Below are 17,510 nucleotides of genomic sequence, written 5' to 3' on the forward strand. Positions count from 1 at the left end.
TTAGTATAATCTCTTTTGTACATTAACTTTATAATTTCAGGAGTTATCCAGGGAGAGAATCTATTTTTTATTCTTGAATTTTTTATAGGCCCATGTTTATTACTTAAATTTAGAAAGCAATTTCTAAACGTACTCCATGCATTGTCAACGTTATTAATATTGTGAATATTTTGTAATTTCTGAGAATGATAATATCCCATATGGGGTCTTTATTTTTTAAATATGGGATTTCCCATATGGGATGGCCCAGATATTTAAGTCATATGGGCCCCATATGGGCTTGCTACCTAGCTGAGTACTTGACAAATGCTATGCTTCAGACCGTTTGTACTCGCAATGCTAAACAATGTTCATGGGCTCCCGGACTAACTGTTTCGCGCTTCCAAACGTTGTTTAAACTAAATAGTGTATTAATTATACCAAATAGGATGGTATTTATTGAAATAAACGCCCAACAGCTCCCCAATAAAACATCACTTAGAATAATAATCGCCCATCCACATTACACAGTGTATTGTATTTATAACACAATTACATTGTAGTAGAATTCATTGACTACAATTTACCAAGCATTTTTTTTTACCACTTTTCATATCTATTAGAGGATTTTATTTGATTATAACTATTACCATATTAAAACTAAAACATTAAACGTATCCCTCGAATAAGCACCTACCTCAATGAAATCCGCCCCACCTCTTCCCCAAAAGGCCAACCTCCCCCCCACCTCCTTCCTAGAGGGGGAGGGAAGCGAGCTCACCCTCTAGTGTTAAAATTTGTTGTTATTTTTATTAAATGTGTACATGCTTTTAAAAACGTAATGATCTGTAGTTTCAAGACTTTTTGTTAATGCCACCAACTCTCTTTTTGTGTGTGTTTGTCGCCCTCTACTTGGAAAAGGTTGTCAATGGAAAATTAATAATGGCTGCGCCCATGCAAGCATGTTGAGATGTTGGCTAAACTAGTTATTTGCAGTATAAAACAATCACATAGAAGCTATTAAACATTAATGAATATGCAATGTAGTTGTCCATATCAGAGACATTCAATTGTACGGTAAATATCTGTACCCCTTTGATTGAGTTTACATGTTACCGTTTTATTTGCTATGTTTGTGTTTATAAATTATCATGCCCTCTAAAAGCTAGCTATGCCTACCTAGGCCTGGCCCTAGCTAGGCCTAGCCTAGTTCTGGCCTAGCCTAGGCCTAGCCCCGGCCTAGCCCCTTTATCTTATGTATGTTTGATTACTATTGCAGTTAATCATTGAAGATCATATCAGGTCAACGCATTTTAAATTAACAGTAACCAAGTTGGCTCGGCGCTAATGCAGTTTCGTACCCACCCCTTAAAATTACTCAAAATGATTTCAATACTTCATCTAGCCTACTCACGAGTTGTCTACAGCATTCAGCAAGCATAAAATGGTAAAATATCGATAATTTCTTATTTATAACTATTTTTAATCAATTAATAATTGAGCACCCTTCAGAAATCCATCGCCAGCTTAGCTTCGCTACGGAGGCCTCATAGGGCATCGATCTATAGAGGACGCTGTTATGATCATATTATGGCGATAATAAAATATTGTTTACATGTTCCTCGTGAAACGGATTTTAAGTTTTTTTCATAAAGAAATATTTTGTGTTTAATTATGTTGTTAATGTTTATTTTGAATGTTGTGTGTTATTGTCTTGTCAAATTATATTTTTTTGTAAGGGTCACTAATGATCAGCTTCGGCTGGATGGACCACCCTCATAAAATATTGTTGAAATAAATTAATGAATACTAGTTGCTTCATTATTTAATGTTTTATTTGATTTTATTTTAATAAACACAACATGAAAGAAGATAAAAAAGAAGAAATGAAAGACATGAAATGATGTATTCAGTGTCAGCAGAAGTAAAATAAATTCTAGTAATTGATGGAAAACATTATAATTATTGTATTTACTGTACATTACATTTCAATAAATTATATCTTTCTGTTTTTGTTGCATTTCCTATTTCCATGTATTTGAAGAGGTCTTTCATAGGTGAATAAAAAATGTTAATTAATAATAATATACTTCTATAAAATCTTAAAACAGGGAAACCATTAGCGTTTCTAGTATAGCTAGTGATAACAAATACTAAAACAATTAATTCGTCATAGCTTGATTATTGTGTTATAACATTAACAATGTAACTCAGGAATGAAGTACTGTAATTCTTTTTAATCATTTCATTTATTTATTTGACCTACAAACCATAATGTAAAATAAACTTTTAAACAGAGGAAAATTGCCAGGTCAGTACTTATATCTTCAAGAGTCAGCAGTTCCATATTTATCTTCTTTTCTGTGTGAAATTCTACTAGTAAAATGAAAGAACAAATTAAAAACATAACATAATTATGATGATACCCACAATGATGAATACAGCAATTGTATAGTATTTCTTTTTCTTTATTAAAAATACGAAACGCATGTCGGAAATAATGAAAATTATAATTATTTGGTGCGTGCTTTAAACGTTAGTAACTACGCCCTCTATAGAACGCAACTGTTTACTCTATTAATAGAGTTAATGTCCTGTGAGGCCTCCGTACTTTTATCGGCAGGCCTAGCGATGATTTTCGCGAAGCTAAGCTGGCGATGTATTTCCGAAGGGTGCTCAGTATTAATTGATTAAAAATAGTTTTAAATAAAAAATTATCGATTTTTTACAATTTTATGATTGCAGAATGTTGTAGACAACTCGTGAGTAGGTTGGATGAAGATTTTGAGTAATTTTAAGGGGTGGGTACGAAACTGCATTAGGCCCTACATCATTTAGTTGTCAATGAATGAGGATCATTCACAATTAAGAAAGTGTACAACCAGTTGATTTGTATGCATGTTATCAGTTTTTGTTTTTTTAATCAAATGTGTACATTCTTATAAATGTACACTTATTTATAATAAAAACAACATAACATTCTTGAGTTTCAAACAAGATTGAATTCATGCTTGTTGAGAAACAAATTATCGGATCTTTATAGAGGACGGTATATACTATAAATTACTCATCAGTCATATTAATTTAAACTGTTGAAATACACTGGCGTACTCATTTTTTATTTGCTTGAATTTTTAGTTACTTACATTTTTCAACCATTGTCTATTTCTTTTTTAGACGTGACCATCCATGTTTTCTAGAGGGAGATTTTTGTGAACAACCTTATGGTTTTAGAAATGTCATTCCACTGGTTGATGATATTAATTTATTTGAGGTAAAATATACTCTGTTGAGTTCCTAGACTTTGTTTCTATTGGCATGATGGCTATATTAAAGGGGGGTTCCGGGTTTAAAATGAATAGTAAAAAATGTAAAATATATTTGTTTGTCTCTTGAACGGTAAAAGTTTCAATTTATATAAGAGCCCAGTGAAGCAGAACGAAGGCTGTGAAATGAGGCCAGATTACAAGTGCAGCTACGGCAAAATCACACTGTGGTTACAGAATAGGAAATTCATGAAATGGTCAATCTTCCGACGACTCGTTATCATTAACCATATCAATTACTTTTGTAAAATTATACTTATCTGATGTATTTTTAGTCGGTCTTCCCATTTATAAAGTCAATTTTCTATGAAAATTCATCAAAACAGTGAAAAATTAGATAAGTTTGCACTTTACGTTTGCCGATTTTCGCACTGACTTAGGGAAAGCCTTCAAAATCAATGAAGCGTAACGTATACATTCCTGCTGAGCGAGGAGAGCGAGAGGGCGATACACGTGCTCTCTCTGCCCATGCCTGGCATCGTCACGTGATAAGCAGATACAGTGTATACAATACCAAACTGGTCGGGTCGAGTATACCCCGTCTATAATCACAACATGAACGATGTACAGTATTTGATTGAAGGTCGACTCAACCTACCGGAATGGTAGAGATAATATAGCTCGAATGAGAGAGTTGGAATATTTGTAAACAAAAGTACAGTATTGCTAATTTTAACAAGTGTAGCCTATAGTAAAAGGCCTGGTAGTATCAATTCGCATAGGGTCTACTACACTAGCTAGCTCAATTTTTAACTGGGCCGGATCGGCTAGGCTAGGCTAGGTCTCCTTCCTACTACCGGTCTACTTGCTTGATGCAGTATCCGCTTTTTTGGAGAGTAAACTAGGCCTATTTCAGGCCTACTTATTTATTAGACGATCGGGACACCATACGTGCGGACGGCGATCGGACCTTGTTTTGCCTCAATATTCACAGCCGATTGTTGTAGAACGTTTTAGGTTTAGATTGTTTAGGAGTTGATAGGATGGGTTTGGAATCCACTGAGTTTTGTTATTTATGGGCCAATCGTTTAGTAATAGGCTAGCTAGGCCCATGAATGATGGCCCCAATGTTTTAACGTAGCCATCGTGGCATGGAATCCCTAGTCAGAAATGGCTCTCACCCCCCGGCATGAATAAAATGATTATTTAGGCTAGGCCTAGCCTAGTACGTGAAACCGATATACGATCTGTACTATTAATTCGAGGTATAAAAATAGTATAATTTATGACTCCGTAATCTGTACTAAATTTTGTATTTCATTAAATGTCAAATAAATATATGCTACTACTGTTATTATTACACTTTAGGCCTAGCTTAGCAAATCTACAAAAAATGTATTTCACAATGATCGGGTGGTCGTCGTTTGACAGAGGAGAGAGAACACAACGTACAAGCTTGACGTCGCGAGTTTGGAATCCACTGATGACGTGATTTTGTGAATATCTCATGAATATTAATGAGCTTCCCTAAGCTGCTGAAAAACAGACTTTCCATGAATTTACCCTAAAATGTATATGAAATTTAATTTTTTTAATTTCTCGTTATTACTTCTTCATTCTGACATGTCTATATTGTTATAATATTTTTTATTTAATAAATAAACGATATTTAAAAGCAATTTTAAACCCAGAATCCCCCTTTAAATGCTACTGACATGGCTCAGGATTTAATGCTCTAAGCTAAGCACACATTAAACACATCACTTGCTCACACAAAACAACCCATTCATCGAATTGAAGACTTTTACTTACCAAATTTACTATTTTATATCATGTGACATTAGTAATTTTGTTGCATTCAGTGATAACAGTGACATTCAATGGTCCCATTCAACGGGCAAGTGAAAATGGTGAGCTTTGTTGTCATGTAATAAGCCCAAAAATGTGAAAACCAACCAATATAGGCTTGGCTAAAATCTGAGCCTTGCTTTTTGCATGGACTTTAAATACTAAATTGTCTTGCCCATTTTATGTTTTTTTATAATTGCACATACTTTTTTTTTATAGAGAACACTTAAAGATCAAACCTTTTCAATGAGTCTTGATAGACCCGAGGGTGGACTTGATGCCCTGATGCAAGCTACTGTCTGCAGGGTATCTAATTTTACCTATTTACTTATTGGTAGTTTGTATGCTAAATTAACCTAAATAATATTGATGGATCAAAAGTAGTTTATTATTTTATGTTTATATTGATTTATCTATCAATCAAAGGATGTGTCAATTCTATTAATTTAATTTTAATGTATTAACAATTTATAATTTATTTCTCTATACAATAGTGGGCCTACTGTGATCGTACTGTTTACAATGTTTTGTTTGATTTGTGTTTAATTTAACTGTTTCTTTTGACTAAGTTTTATAAGTTAAAAAACATTTTTTTTTTCTAGAGAAGTGATTAACTTTATTAGAACTACAAAATTGCCTATTTAAAGTCTGTTTTTATTAAGACTTAAGTTCAATTTTCATGGTTTTTTTTTTTATCTTTAACATGAATTCAAAATGAAACCCAACCAAGAGAAGGCCTTCCACACTTTTAATGATCATTTGATGTAATTGATTTTTCAGGAGCATATTGGTTGGCGTAATTATTCAAGACATTTTATTATTTATATGAGTGATGCAGGATTTCACTTCGCACTTGATGGCAAGGTTTGTAGAAAAAACCCCTCATTTGAGGGGTAGCCAGCTCATTTGAGGGGTAGCTGGCTCATTTGGGGGGTAGCTGGCTCATTTGGGGGGTGGTAGCTGTATCATTTGAGGGGTAGCTCGCTCATTTGAGGGGTAGCTCGCTCATTTGAGGGGTAACTGTATCATTTAAGGGGTAGCTGGCTCATTTGAGGTGTAACTGTACCATTTGAGGGGTAGCTGTCTCATTTGATGTTTGCTGGATTATTTGAGGGGTAGCTGACGCATTTGAAGGGTAGCTGGCTAAAATATTTATTGTAAATAATTAATATTATTATATAAACTATTTACAGATAAAAAAAATTCAAAATTAAGACCAAAGATGTGGATAATTTCCATGTGGGAGAGTGGAGATGTATCTGCTGTGTGTAACAATATTTCCTACTTTTGTATTTTGTACCATTTATGAATTAATTTTCAAACTTATTATACCACATTGATTTAAAAGAAATGAGGGAAACATTTTGTTTTCTTATATACCACATTTTGAGTGAGTTCATAAGTGGAAGAAAAAAAAATTGCAACCAAATGTTTTTAATTTTTCTTTTAGGTTGGCGGGCTGACCTTACCAAACGATGGTGAATGTCATTTAGATGATCAAGGATAATACTCATTCTGAAAAAAATGTAACTAATTTTCTGATTTACTTTTCTGATTTAATTTATCATTGTTGTGTTACTTATGTAAATACGGACAATAGTCCAAATATGAGATTGAATTGAAATCATATAAAAAACTCAATTAATTAAATTACAATAATAATAATACGGTCAACTCTACCAACTGAACTCTCTGAAAACTGGAAACTTTCCCAAAACCAGACGTTTCTTGAATTAAAAATTAATTTTTACCATTAAAAACAAATTCTGAATACCAGAATTGCCAGACATTTTAGCCCAGCCCAAAGATTTCTGATATTGAGAGAGTTTACTGTATTATCTATTAAAAATCCACATAATTCTATCAGAGGGGAAACAAGACAAAATGGCGCATGCACTATCTGAACCCACACTTTCAGTCGATATCCAATAAAATGGACGAACTTAGAGCGAACGCGAAATACTTTCGTGAATTCCGTGATGCCAGTATAATGTCATTCACTGAAACATGGTTGCAGGATAGGCATGATGATTCTCATATCGAAATTAATGGTTGTAAAATACTTAGGGGAGACAGAACATGTGAATCAGGAAAGAAAAAGGGTGGTGGTATCTGTATTTACATCAATGAAAGATATTGTCACCAAAATAACGCAGTCGTGAAGAAGCACAGATGCTCACCAAATTGTGAAATTCTTGTTGTAAGCGTACGCCCCTATTATATACCCAGGGAATTTTCACACATCATTGTTACTGTATATATTCCCAAAACAAATCTGGTTAATAATGCATCGACAGAGATTGCAGAAGTACTGTACGACATAGAAGCTACCTCGCCCGATGCATTCGTTGTCATTAACGGAGATTTTAATCGCGGATCATTGAAGAAGACAAGCGAGTACTACTACCAACACGTTACATGTCCTACGCGCGAAACAAGTATATTAGACCTCTGCTACACAAACGTGAAAAACGCATATGTTTCAACCCAGTGGCCGTGCTTGGGAGATCATTTTATAATCGTACTAAACCCGAAATACATTCCATTAGTTAAACGAGAGAAGCCAAGGACTATTAAAGTAAAGAAATGGACAGCGGAAGCAACGGGACGCCTACAAGATGCATTTGATGATACGGACTGAGAGATGTTTATTAATAACCAACAGGTGGTAAACACCTAAAACGGTCCAGTCCCAATTTGCACAGTGGCTGTTAGTGACAGTGGCTGTGTTTGTGTGGACTAGTACACCGGGGTAACCCCCTACTCATCTCGAAAGATGTACTATGTTCTTTAAAGTGCGCATAAGCTATGTGTACACTGGACCTACAGTTTATAGTCCTTATCCGAGAAGACTCGTTCTACCACCAGAACCAAGGAGCGAGTGAGCCTCGAACCCTTGCCGATGTTATGAATGAACTTACGGACACAGTGTCTGAATATATAAACTTTTGTAGTGATATGCTTATCCCAACTAAAAAGGTTAAAGTATTTGCGAATAATAAACCGTGGATAACCAAAGATGTGAAAACTATTATTAACCGGAAACAGAAAGCATTTGCTGAAGGTAATAAAGCGAAATTAAAAGAGGTCCGTAAATACGTAAAGAAAAATACAAGTTTAAAAATAAGGTTGAAAAGAAGTTCACGGAAAATAACATGAAAGAGGTGTGGCAAGGAATGAGGTTAATGAGTGGACATATAAATAATAAACAAAAATCTGTATCGCTACCAAAAATTGACAAAGAATATATGCAAATGAATTAAATATATTTTTCAATCGTTTTAACAAATATGATTTTTCAAAAGAAATTAAGGAACGGAAGTGTCAGCTTGAATCAAATATAAATGACATAAAAATTGATACAAATGAGGGTGAAGTATATAAGTATTTTAGAAATTTGAATGCTAAGAAAGCTCCCGGGCCCGATAAACTTAAACCAAATATTTTAAAATCATGTGCAATGCAGTTATCGTATATTTTCTCAATTATTTTTAATTTGTGTTTCACAACTAGTTCACTTTCAGAAACATGGAAACAATCATCTATTGTTCCTATTCCAAAAAGCCGTGTTATTAAGTATATGAATGATCTCAGGCCAGTTGCCTTAACATCAGTTGTAGGTAAAATATGTGAGAAAATTGTTTTAAAATGCTTAAAACCAATAGTCACTACGCATACTGATCCCATGCAATTTGCATACAGAAGTGCTCGGAGCACAGAAGATGCGATTGTCGTTAAACTTGAAAGGCTGTATCGTCATTTAGATAAACAAAGGTTGGAAATTCAACCCGTGTTATGTATTACGACTTCTCCTCTGCGTTTAACACTATTCAACCCCATTTACTAGTAGATAAGCTGTGTGAGATGGCCATTCCCTTTAATTTGATTCTTTTTATTCTGAATTTTCTAACAAACAGAAAGCAGTATGTGAAGCTTAGCCCAACAGTATGTTCTGATGTTAGTGTTTCCAATACAGGTGCGCCACAAGGCACTGTATTAGCCCCTTTTTTGTTTACCTTGTATACAAGTGATTATAGATCTAAATATGATTCTTGCCCAGTTGTACGATTTGCCGACGATACGGCAATGATTGGCTTGATTCAGAAGGACGATTGCACTTCATATTTAAATCAGATTAATAATTTTGTAAAATATAGTTATGATAACTTTTTAGAATTGAATGTTGAAAAAACAAAGGAAATTATTATAGATTTTAGAAAGAAAACGAATAAATGTGATCTAGTTGACATAATGGGTAGACAAGTTCAGAGGGTGGAAACATATAAATATCTGGGGGTTGTATTTAACAATAAATTGACGTGGAGTAACCACTTGGATCTTGTTATGAAGAAAGTAAATACTAGAATGTACTGTTTAAGACAACTAAACAAGTTCAGTGTAAATTATAATATTTTGATTACATTCTATCAGGCTATTATTGTTGGGGTTTGGAAATATTGTATTGCAGGGTGGGGTGGAAATGTTACAGAGGGAGATAAGGGTAGAATTGATCGTGTGGTAAGAAGGGTTGAGAGGATGTCTGGTTTGTGTCAGCAGTCGGTGGATTCAGTTTATTGCGAGAACCTGGACAGGCTTTTTGGGATGGTGTTGAGGGATGAAAGTCATCCTGTGAATTCCGATTCAGGCAGTCTCAGGAGTGCTCGCAGTGGAAGATTGCGATCCGCGGCTGCTGACACAAACCGATATCTTTTCTCCTTTCTGCCCACAGGTATCGGGAGACATCAGCGACATACATCCAGAAGAGCACCATGAAATAATATGTAATAATATGTTCTTGTTGTGAGTTTTTAATATTGGTATTGTTATGTTATTTTATATATTGTAATTGTGATGTATTTGAAGACGAGCAATGTAATTTTCTCCTTGGGAACGAATAAAGACGCATGTCAATTTCTTGTTATGCATTTTATTTTATTTTATTTTATTCAATTTTCAGGCACAACAATACATGACAACACAGCGGTGCAGCACCCTGAGGATTGCCATGAGTGCAAAGCACTATCGAGATGGCTCTCCATACTGCACTAGAACATATACACAAGATGCTCTACATAGACAAAGACTTATTATTAAGTCTTTGGGAGTGGAGTTGTAAATTGTCATGAGAAAAAAACCCTGACATATGACAGGACTTGAACCCAGGACCCTTAGATTGGTAGCCAAGCATCATAACCACCAAGCCAAGCTCCACTCCCTCTCTCCTATTATGCTAAAAAAATGGATCAATACAAAGTATGATTGATATACATATTTTACATTTACTTTGTTTATTTTCAGGATTTTCCATCTTTAGGACAGCTTCATGAAAAATTATTATTAAGAAATGTACTGTAATTCCGATTTTTGCAGTTAGCAAAATCAAAACAGCGTGACGATCCAGCTCTTTATCAGGTATTGAATATGTTGAATCATGATAGAATACATTCTAGTATCTTGTGTTAATTCTTTAGAATTCTCCACATGCTAGTCCTATTAGTGCATGGGTTTAGTATCTGCTACTTGATCAACTTATATATATATATATATTGTTATCTGAAAAGTAATGGTTGGATATGCCATTTTAATGTCATGTAATAGTTATTCCATTCCAAAAATTTGGTCGGAAAAAAATGATTTACCTACCTGCCACTGCAGCATCTACCCAGATCAGCATGCTGGGAGATGAACCCTGCTCTTTTTTTTAATAATGTACCAAGTTCTTTAACATGCACTGTACAAGGGGCCAGCGGCTTTATGTCCCATCCAGAGTATGAGGTATATTTTAATTTGTATTTCTTTATTTCAACAGGAATTAAGTTGTAAATGAGTTTTTCCCAGGTGGATCTGTGGGAACACTAGCTAGTGATTCAAAAAACATTATTGAACTTGTTCGTAGTAGTTATGATGTAAGTTTGGAGTTTTTCATAGCACCTTTATTTTTATTTGAGATTTTTTCCCAGTAGTTTTTTTTTCACCAATTATTATGTCATTAACACAAAACCAGCTAAGCAAACATTTATGCTGTTTGTGAAACAATTTTTGGATTTATAGGCCTTTATCGAGTGTAAATAAAATTAGGCCTACATGCCATTAAAACTTCTTGAAAAATTGCTTTTTCTACAGACTTCGATGAATAAAGTACTGACGATTTTAAATGATATTGCAATATATTTTTGTTTTGTTTTTATATAGTATTTATATGCATTTTTAATGTTTATACAAATTATATGTTATATGTATGTTATATGTAAATGTTTTTTATACAATCAGTGCAATAGGAGACTAGATAGTGATTAAGGTCGCTTTTTAGGAATCCTGTCTCTGCCTAGTGTTGTGTGATGTTTTCTTTTCTTTGTCCATGTTTTTCTATATTGTATTTTTATGGAGACAAAAAAATAAATGAAATGAAATAAAGTTTGATGTAACATTTAACTACATAAAAAGACTTGACCTCAATTAAAGTAACATTTTTCTTGTTCAAAATTACTTTAATTCTGTAAAAAACATCTTTCACACAGATGTGGAGTTATACACCATGCAGCGAAAGGATTAATGCACACATTTTGTTAATTGCACATGTTTTATTAGTTATTAGTATCATAATTAATTAAAAAAATTATTTTTATAGAAAATTACATCTGAGATTCAACTTGTAGACACGGTGACAGCTCCTATTCATGTAACCTACTCAGCCTATTGCGATGGCGAGACATTGACAACAAATTCGCAGAACTGTAGTAACATTCGCTTAGAAAATGTCATTACATTTAAACTGTGTTGACAAATCCTATCTCGTAAGACATGTTTACATTGTTTATTACCAATCACAAGTGGAGCATTAACCTTGGTCCATGCGTTGGAACGCTTAAAACAAATGTTTCTGCTGCCCAAGCCTGACTGACCCAATATATTTTGGTCAGCTTCTTTTTTTATTTGTTTAATTGTAGGAGCATTTAATGAAAAAGCACAAATAAAATTAAAAGGCAATATTATTTTCCCAAAAATTAATTATTTTTAAATCAACACTAAGGATTGAAGTAACAAGTAAATTGAAATTGCATTTTCTCTAGAACTACTTGTCCAAAAAACTTCATTTTTGTACAAGAGGCAAGAGTTATAATTTGTGATTTGTAATTTTAAAACATAATTCGATTTAATGTGCACCTTTTTTTATGCGAGTAGTTTAAAAACCTATTTCTTTTCAAATTCACTCGTTTGATGTTCGTGTTGCTGTTCTATTGTTAGTCAACTGAAGCTATTGTTAATTTAAAGGCTTGTTACACATAACCTTGCATACACATGCTTGTAGTGAAATTAGCCTAAATCACAAACAGCATTAAGACACACACAAATATATATACAGTATATATATTTTTCCCGGAGTAATCTTATGTAGGAGAATTTTACAGTAGGCGGAAGTATGCACTCGTTATTATTATTTTAAAAATGTCCATTTACTGGATAAATGGTATGATTGATACAAAGTTGAATAATTTCGACTATGCAGTGGTTGAAAAAATAAGAGCTTTCTTTTAATATTAATAAGTTACAGGATACATGATGTGCTTGAATTTTTATCAAAATATTTAGTTTTTCATTTAAACCTCTCGGATTTGAAGAGAACCTAGAAGTTGTCATAATAACAAATTGTGAATGTGAATGTACCAAATCTGTGACACCAGACAGTAAGCTGTGTAGCAATGGTAATGGTTCACTGGTCTGTGGTATTTGTGAGTGTAATGAAGGCCGGTATGGAGAGGTCTGTGAATGTGATGACACTGGCTCAGATGAAACTGAAACACTTGCAGATAGTTTACCATGTCAAACGTAAGTTAATTTTTCTAAGGTTTTTTCAACTTCTTTACTTTATTTCCTTTTTGCAAAAGCATAATATACCGCTAACCTAGTTTACTATTGATTATTTATCATACATCAAGCATAAAAAAAATATTCCTGTTGAGTGTAGTTTACAATTGTTTAACCATTATTTTCTGAACACATACTGTAAACTATAGAGGGCAGAAATCATAATTTTGATTTCTTATTTTCAATATCCAATCAATGAAATGATGTATATGCCTATATGTACTTGTATGTTTAAAAAATATTAGTCAAATCCTATTTTCATTTATTTCAATAGAAGTAACTCATCTTTGGTTTGTTCAGGTCAAGGGTCATGCATATGTGCGAAATGTGTGTGTAACAGGCGACAAGTAGGTGAAATAATTATATGATTTTATAGTTTTCTTATTGTGGAATATCAGTAGGTCAACTATTACAGTATGTACTGTGAGTAAATTGTCTTGTTATATCGTCTTAAATTTGTTGTTTCGGTGATATTTTTGTATCCAGTTGCCTTATTTATACTTTCATTATGTATCTAAGTATAGTTATATCGTGTTTCGAGCTCTGGTTTCTGTTGGTTTTCGATGGAATTGGTAGTTGTTTGTCGACGGTACCACCTAGGCCGAGTTACCCACCCTGCTACATCACGTATAGCCGCGATTAGCTCATTCAACTCCGACCTGCGTTACCCGGCGTGCAACGTAGATCTAGGCCTAGTGCCACTGACACTGACACGTTAGGAGCGCAGATCAAAAACAGGAAACGAGGGAGAAGAGGTGGTCTTAAAGCTAGACTTAAACGCCGTAAGTTTTCTGCTCCGCTACCCTCTATACTAACAGGGAATGCTCAGTCACTCCGCAATAAACTGGATGAGTTGAAAGCATGCACCCTTTATCTCAAGGATTATCGTGATGCAAATTTGATATGTATATGTCTGAGACATTTTTTACAGATACTGATTCTGAGTTTGATACAAACATCGATGGATTCTCATGTGAAAGGTCTGACCGAACACTAGACTCTGGAAAATCCATTGGAGGCGGTGTTTGCGTTTTTGTCAACAGTCTATGGTGCAACAATGTTACGGTGAAATATCGGCGGTGTACTACTAACTCATTACTGTTTCGCTTCGTCCATTTTATCTTCCTCGCGAGTTCAATAAAATTTTTGTCACAGTAGTCTACATCCACCCAAGAGCTGATATGAAAGTAGCTGCATCTGACATTCAAACCATATTAAGTGAACTGGACACAGAATCCCCTGATGCTGTTAAGTTAGTCACTGGTGACTTTAACTCGTGCGACCTCAAGAAGGTTTCGAATTATTATCAGTACGTAGACTTTCCCACACGCGGTAACAAAATACTTGATTGTTGTTACGGCAACATAAAGAACGCGTACAAGTCAGGTAAATCTTTAATACCAGCTTATAAACAAAAGTTAAAACAAAGTAAACCAATGGTCAAGGAAATCAAAGTGTGGACAAATGATAGTATGGAGGAATTTAAAGGATGTCTTGAAGCTACGAATTTGGATGTGTTTATGAATACAGATTCTATTGACGCCACTATGGAAACAATTGTTGAATACATTATTTTTTGTGAGTCTAGCATCATTAAAAAGAAAGAAATAAACATTTATCCAAATTGTAAACCATGGGTCACTAAGGATATCTGAGAACTTTTACAGCAAAAACAACAAGCTGTCCGCAATAATGATGTTATGGAAAAGAAGCGTATTCAGAAGTTAAGGAAAAAGCGAATTAATGATGCCAAACGCAAATTTGGAGAGAAAATAAAGAATGATTTTGATAGCGGTAACCCCAAGCAAGCATGGAATGGATTAAAGAAAGTTATTGGAAACGCGAAAAGGCAGAACACAATAATAGTTCCATCCGGATCCCGACCATTGGACTTTGCAAATAAACTAAATATATTTTTTAACAGATTTGATAATGATGACCAAATTAATAATACTAATGATAATGATGTTAAACTGAACCTAGAGTTAAATACAACCAAATCTGATGTACCTGAATTTGATCTGCTTTCAGTTGAGAAAGTATTTAAGGGTGTTAAGCCAAATAAAGCAGCTGGGTCAGATAAACTAACTGGCAATATTTTAAAGTCATGCTATAAACAACTTGCGCCTATCTTTTGTAGATTATTTAACTGGTCGTTAAGCTCTTCTTGTGTCCCATGCATGTGGAAGTATTCAATAATAGCCCCAATAAATAAAGTACCTAAGCCGAAAATATTAAATGATTATCGTCCTGTTGCTCTAACCCAAATTATTACAAAGTGCTTTGAGAGGCTATTTAAAGATGTATTGATTAAAGAAACGTTGCCTTTTGTTGATAATAATCAGTTTGCATACTGTAGTAATAGAGGTGTCGACGATGCAATAACTACCCTCTTGCATCCAATCTATGAAACTTTGGATAAACCTAGGCAATATGTAAGGACGTTATTTTTAGATTTTTCTTCGGCTTTCAATTCAATGAAACCAAACATACTTCTTGATAAATTAGTTAGTATGAATGTTAATCCTTTTGTTTGTCTATGGATCAGAGATTTCTTGAAAAACAGAACCCAGCGTGTTAGAATTGATAATGTTTTGTCTGATATCATTGTTTCAAACACCGGTGCCCTACAGGGATGCATGCGTGTTATCTCCATTGTTGTTCACATTATATACAAGCGACCTTAGAAGTGAATCATGTCAAATAGTTAAATTTGCTGATCACAGGTTTAATTGTAAACAATGATGAGAGCACGTATAGAACTGAAGTTAATAATATAATTAACTGGTGTGATATGAACTGTCTAAGTATTAATGTAAATAAAACAAAGGAAATTGTGTTTGACTTTCGTAAAATTAAGAGGCAACTTATACCTTTAAATATGAAAGATAATGATGTCCGCACAACTAGTGAACATAAATATTTAGGAGTATAGATAGATGAAAAACTGTCATGGAACGCCAAGACTGCCAAAGTCTATGCGAAGGCAAACCAAAGATTGTACTTCTTAAGGAAATTAAGAAACTTTAAGATTGGCAGAGATGCGCTGTCTCTATTCCATCAGGCTATGATACAGTCCATATTAACATTTTGCTGTATTGTATGGCTAAATAGTTTATCTAAGTATAACTCAAATAAATTACAGAGAATAATAAAAATGGCTAAGAAGGTAATAGGTGCAAACGTCCCATCTATCCATGATATATGCGATAAGGTTATGGAGAAAAAACTAAAATGTATAATTAACGGCCAGTCTCATCCTCTTTTTAACTTTATAAATTTCAGTAGATCCCGAAGGATGATTCCTTCAATTAAGAAGACTGAGCGTCATAATAAATCATTTCTTCCGTGTGCAATCAGGCAATACAACAAGCAATTTAAAAGATAACTTGAGACGTTTTATATTTTATTCTTTATATAGTATTTTAATATTTATACTGTTCATAATGTTTTATACATAGCATATTTTCTTATATATTATCTTATCTATTGTATAGTATTGTATGTTTTTAACTGTTGTTATTTTTATTGTAATTTGAACCTTGGAAGGCAAATTTCATTTACTGTGTATTTGACAATAAATTTTAACTTGAACTTGAACTTGAACTTGAGTATACTATAGTGGGTCAATTAGAGTAAAAAAGAAGTTCCAATTTTTAAAATCTGTTGCTGATGATAATTTACAATTAGTAAGTGCAAAATATTAAAAATAATGTAACCCTATACATAGAAAATGTCACTCTTTTATATAGGATCGTGAGAGGAGGAGGCGAGACTCAAGTAGTCAATTTGTTATTTATAACTATATTGTACATGTTAAATTTCTCTATTTCTAATAATGGCCAACTGCTATGTGATCAACAGTTACACTGGTGACGTGATCAGTTAGTTTTAAAAAATATATGCAATGATTGTCATCATTATTACAGTTCAATAAAAATGTTATTACCATATTAACATGTTTTATATTATTCAAATTCAAAATTCAAAAATCTTTTATTGTCCAATTACATACAAAATACATACATGCCATTGGAAATGTGTCGTTTGATACACTACATACAAAACAATTAAAATATAAAGAGTTATACTGTACATCATTCACAAAACATGTAACAACACAAGAAATAAAAAATTTAAATATAGAAAAAGCACACGTACTGTAACTTAAACTAAATCTTAATGCATGGTGTAGTGGAAAGACTAGCCGAATGCCAAGCTACATTATAATCCAACCCACTAATTTTTTGCCAAATGTTGTAACCCGGCTCCTGATAATATACTGGTCATATATTTTCTTGAATGCAATTAATATAATATAAAATGTATTATAAATAGAGCTTTTTTGTTATGATTAATATTTTTTTCTTTTTCAAGAATCCTTTAGAAAAAATCACAGGAAAGTTTTGCAACTGTAATAACTTCTCTTGTCGCAGAGATTCTGCTGACCTCATTTGTGGTGGTATGTTTAATTTTGTTTATACTGTATTTTCTTTTTCATGCACATACTTTGGTCAATTTAAGCTCTGCTGACAATATTAAGGACCATAT

At 33.5% G+C, this 17,510-nt stretch overlaps 2 protein-coding genes across 2 annotated transcripts in view; both read left to right on the plus strand.

Annotated features, from left to right (window-relative positions):
• LOC140049713 (integrin beta-PS-like) overlaps positions 1–17,510 on the plus strand; it is a 52,460-nt gene that overhangs the window by 23,342 nt on the left and 11,608 nt on the right. The window contains exons 6-11 of the mRNA XM_072094662.1: positions 10,051–10,104; positions 10,464–10,505; positions 11,722–11,867; positions 12,684–12,920; positions 13,205–13,259; positions 17,337–17,421. Coding sequence (XP_071950763.1) covers positions 10,051–10,104; positions 10,464–10,505; positions 11,722–11,867; positions 12,684–12,920; positions 13,205–13,259; positions 17,337–17,421 — 619 coding nt within the window. The remainder of the gene's footprint in view (positions 1–10,050; positions 10,105–10,463; positions 10,506–11,721; positions 11,868–12,683; positions 12,921–13,204; positions 13,260–17,336; positions 17,422–17,510) is intronic.
• On the plus strand, positions 928–6,600 carry LOC140048885 (integrin beta-6-like). Its single transcript, XM_072093690.1, has 5 exons — positions 928–1,056; positions 3,157–3,253; positions 5,313–5,399; positions 5,874–5,957; positions 6,544–6,600. The coding sequence occupies exons 1-5, from the start codon at positions 1,010–1,012 to the stop codon at positions 6,598–6,600; spliced, it is 372 nt and encodes a 123-aa protein (XP_071949791.1). The 5' UTR covers positions 928–1,009.

This window comes from Antedon mediterranea, chromosome 5 (genome assembly GCF_964355755.1).
Source record: "Antedon mediterranea chromosome 5, ecAntMedi1.1, whole genome shotgun sequence".
In the NCBI taxonomy this organism is placed as follows: Eukaryota; Metazoa; Echinodermata; class Crinoidea; order Comatulida; family Antedonidae; genus Antedon; species Antedon mediterranea.

Coding starts and splice junctions, on each gene's coding strand:
- LOC140048885 (XM_072093690.1), top strand. CDS start 1,010: ATGAATATGCAATGTAGTTGTCCATATCAGAGACATTCAATTGTACG. Junction 1,057..3,156: donor CAGAGACATTCAATTGTACG/GTAAATATCTGT, acceptor TTTCTTTTTTAG/ACGTGACCATCCATGTTTTC. Junction 5,400..5,873: donor TGCAAGCTACTGTCTGCAGG/GTATCTAATTTT, acceptor TTGATTTTTCAG/GAGCATATTGGTTGGCGTAA.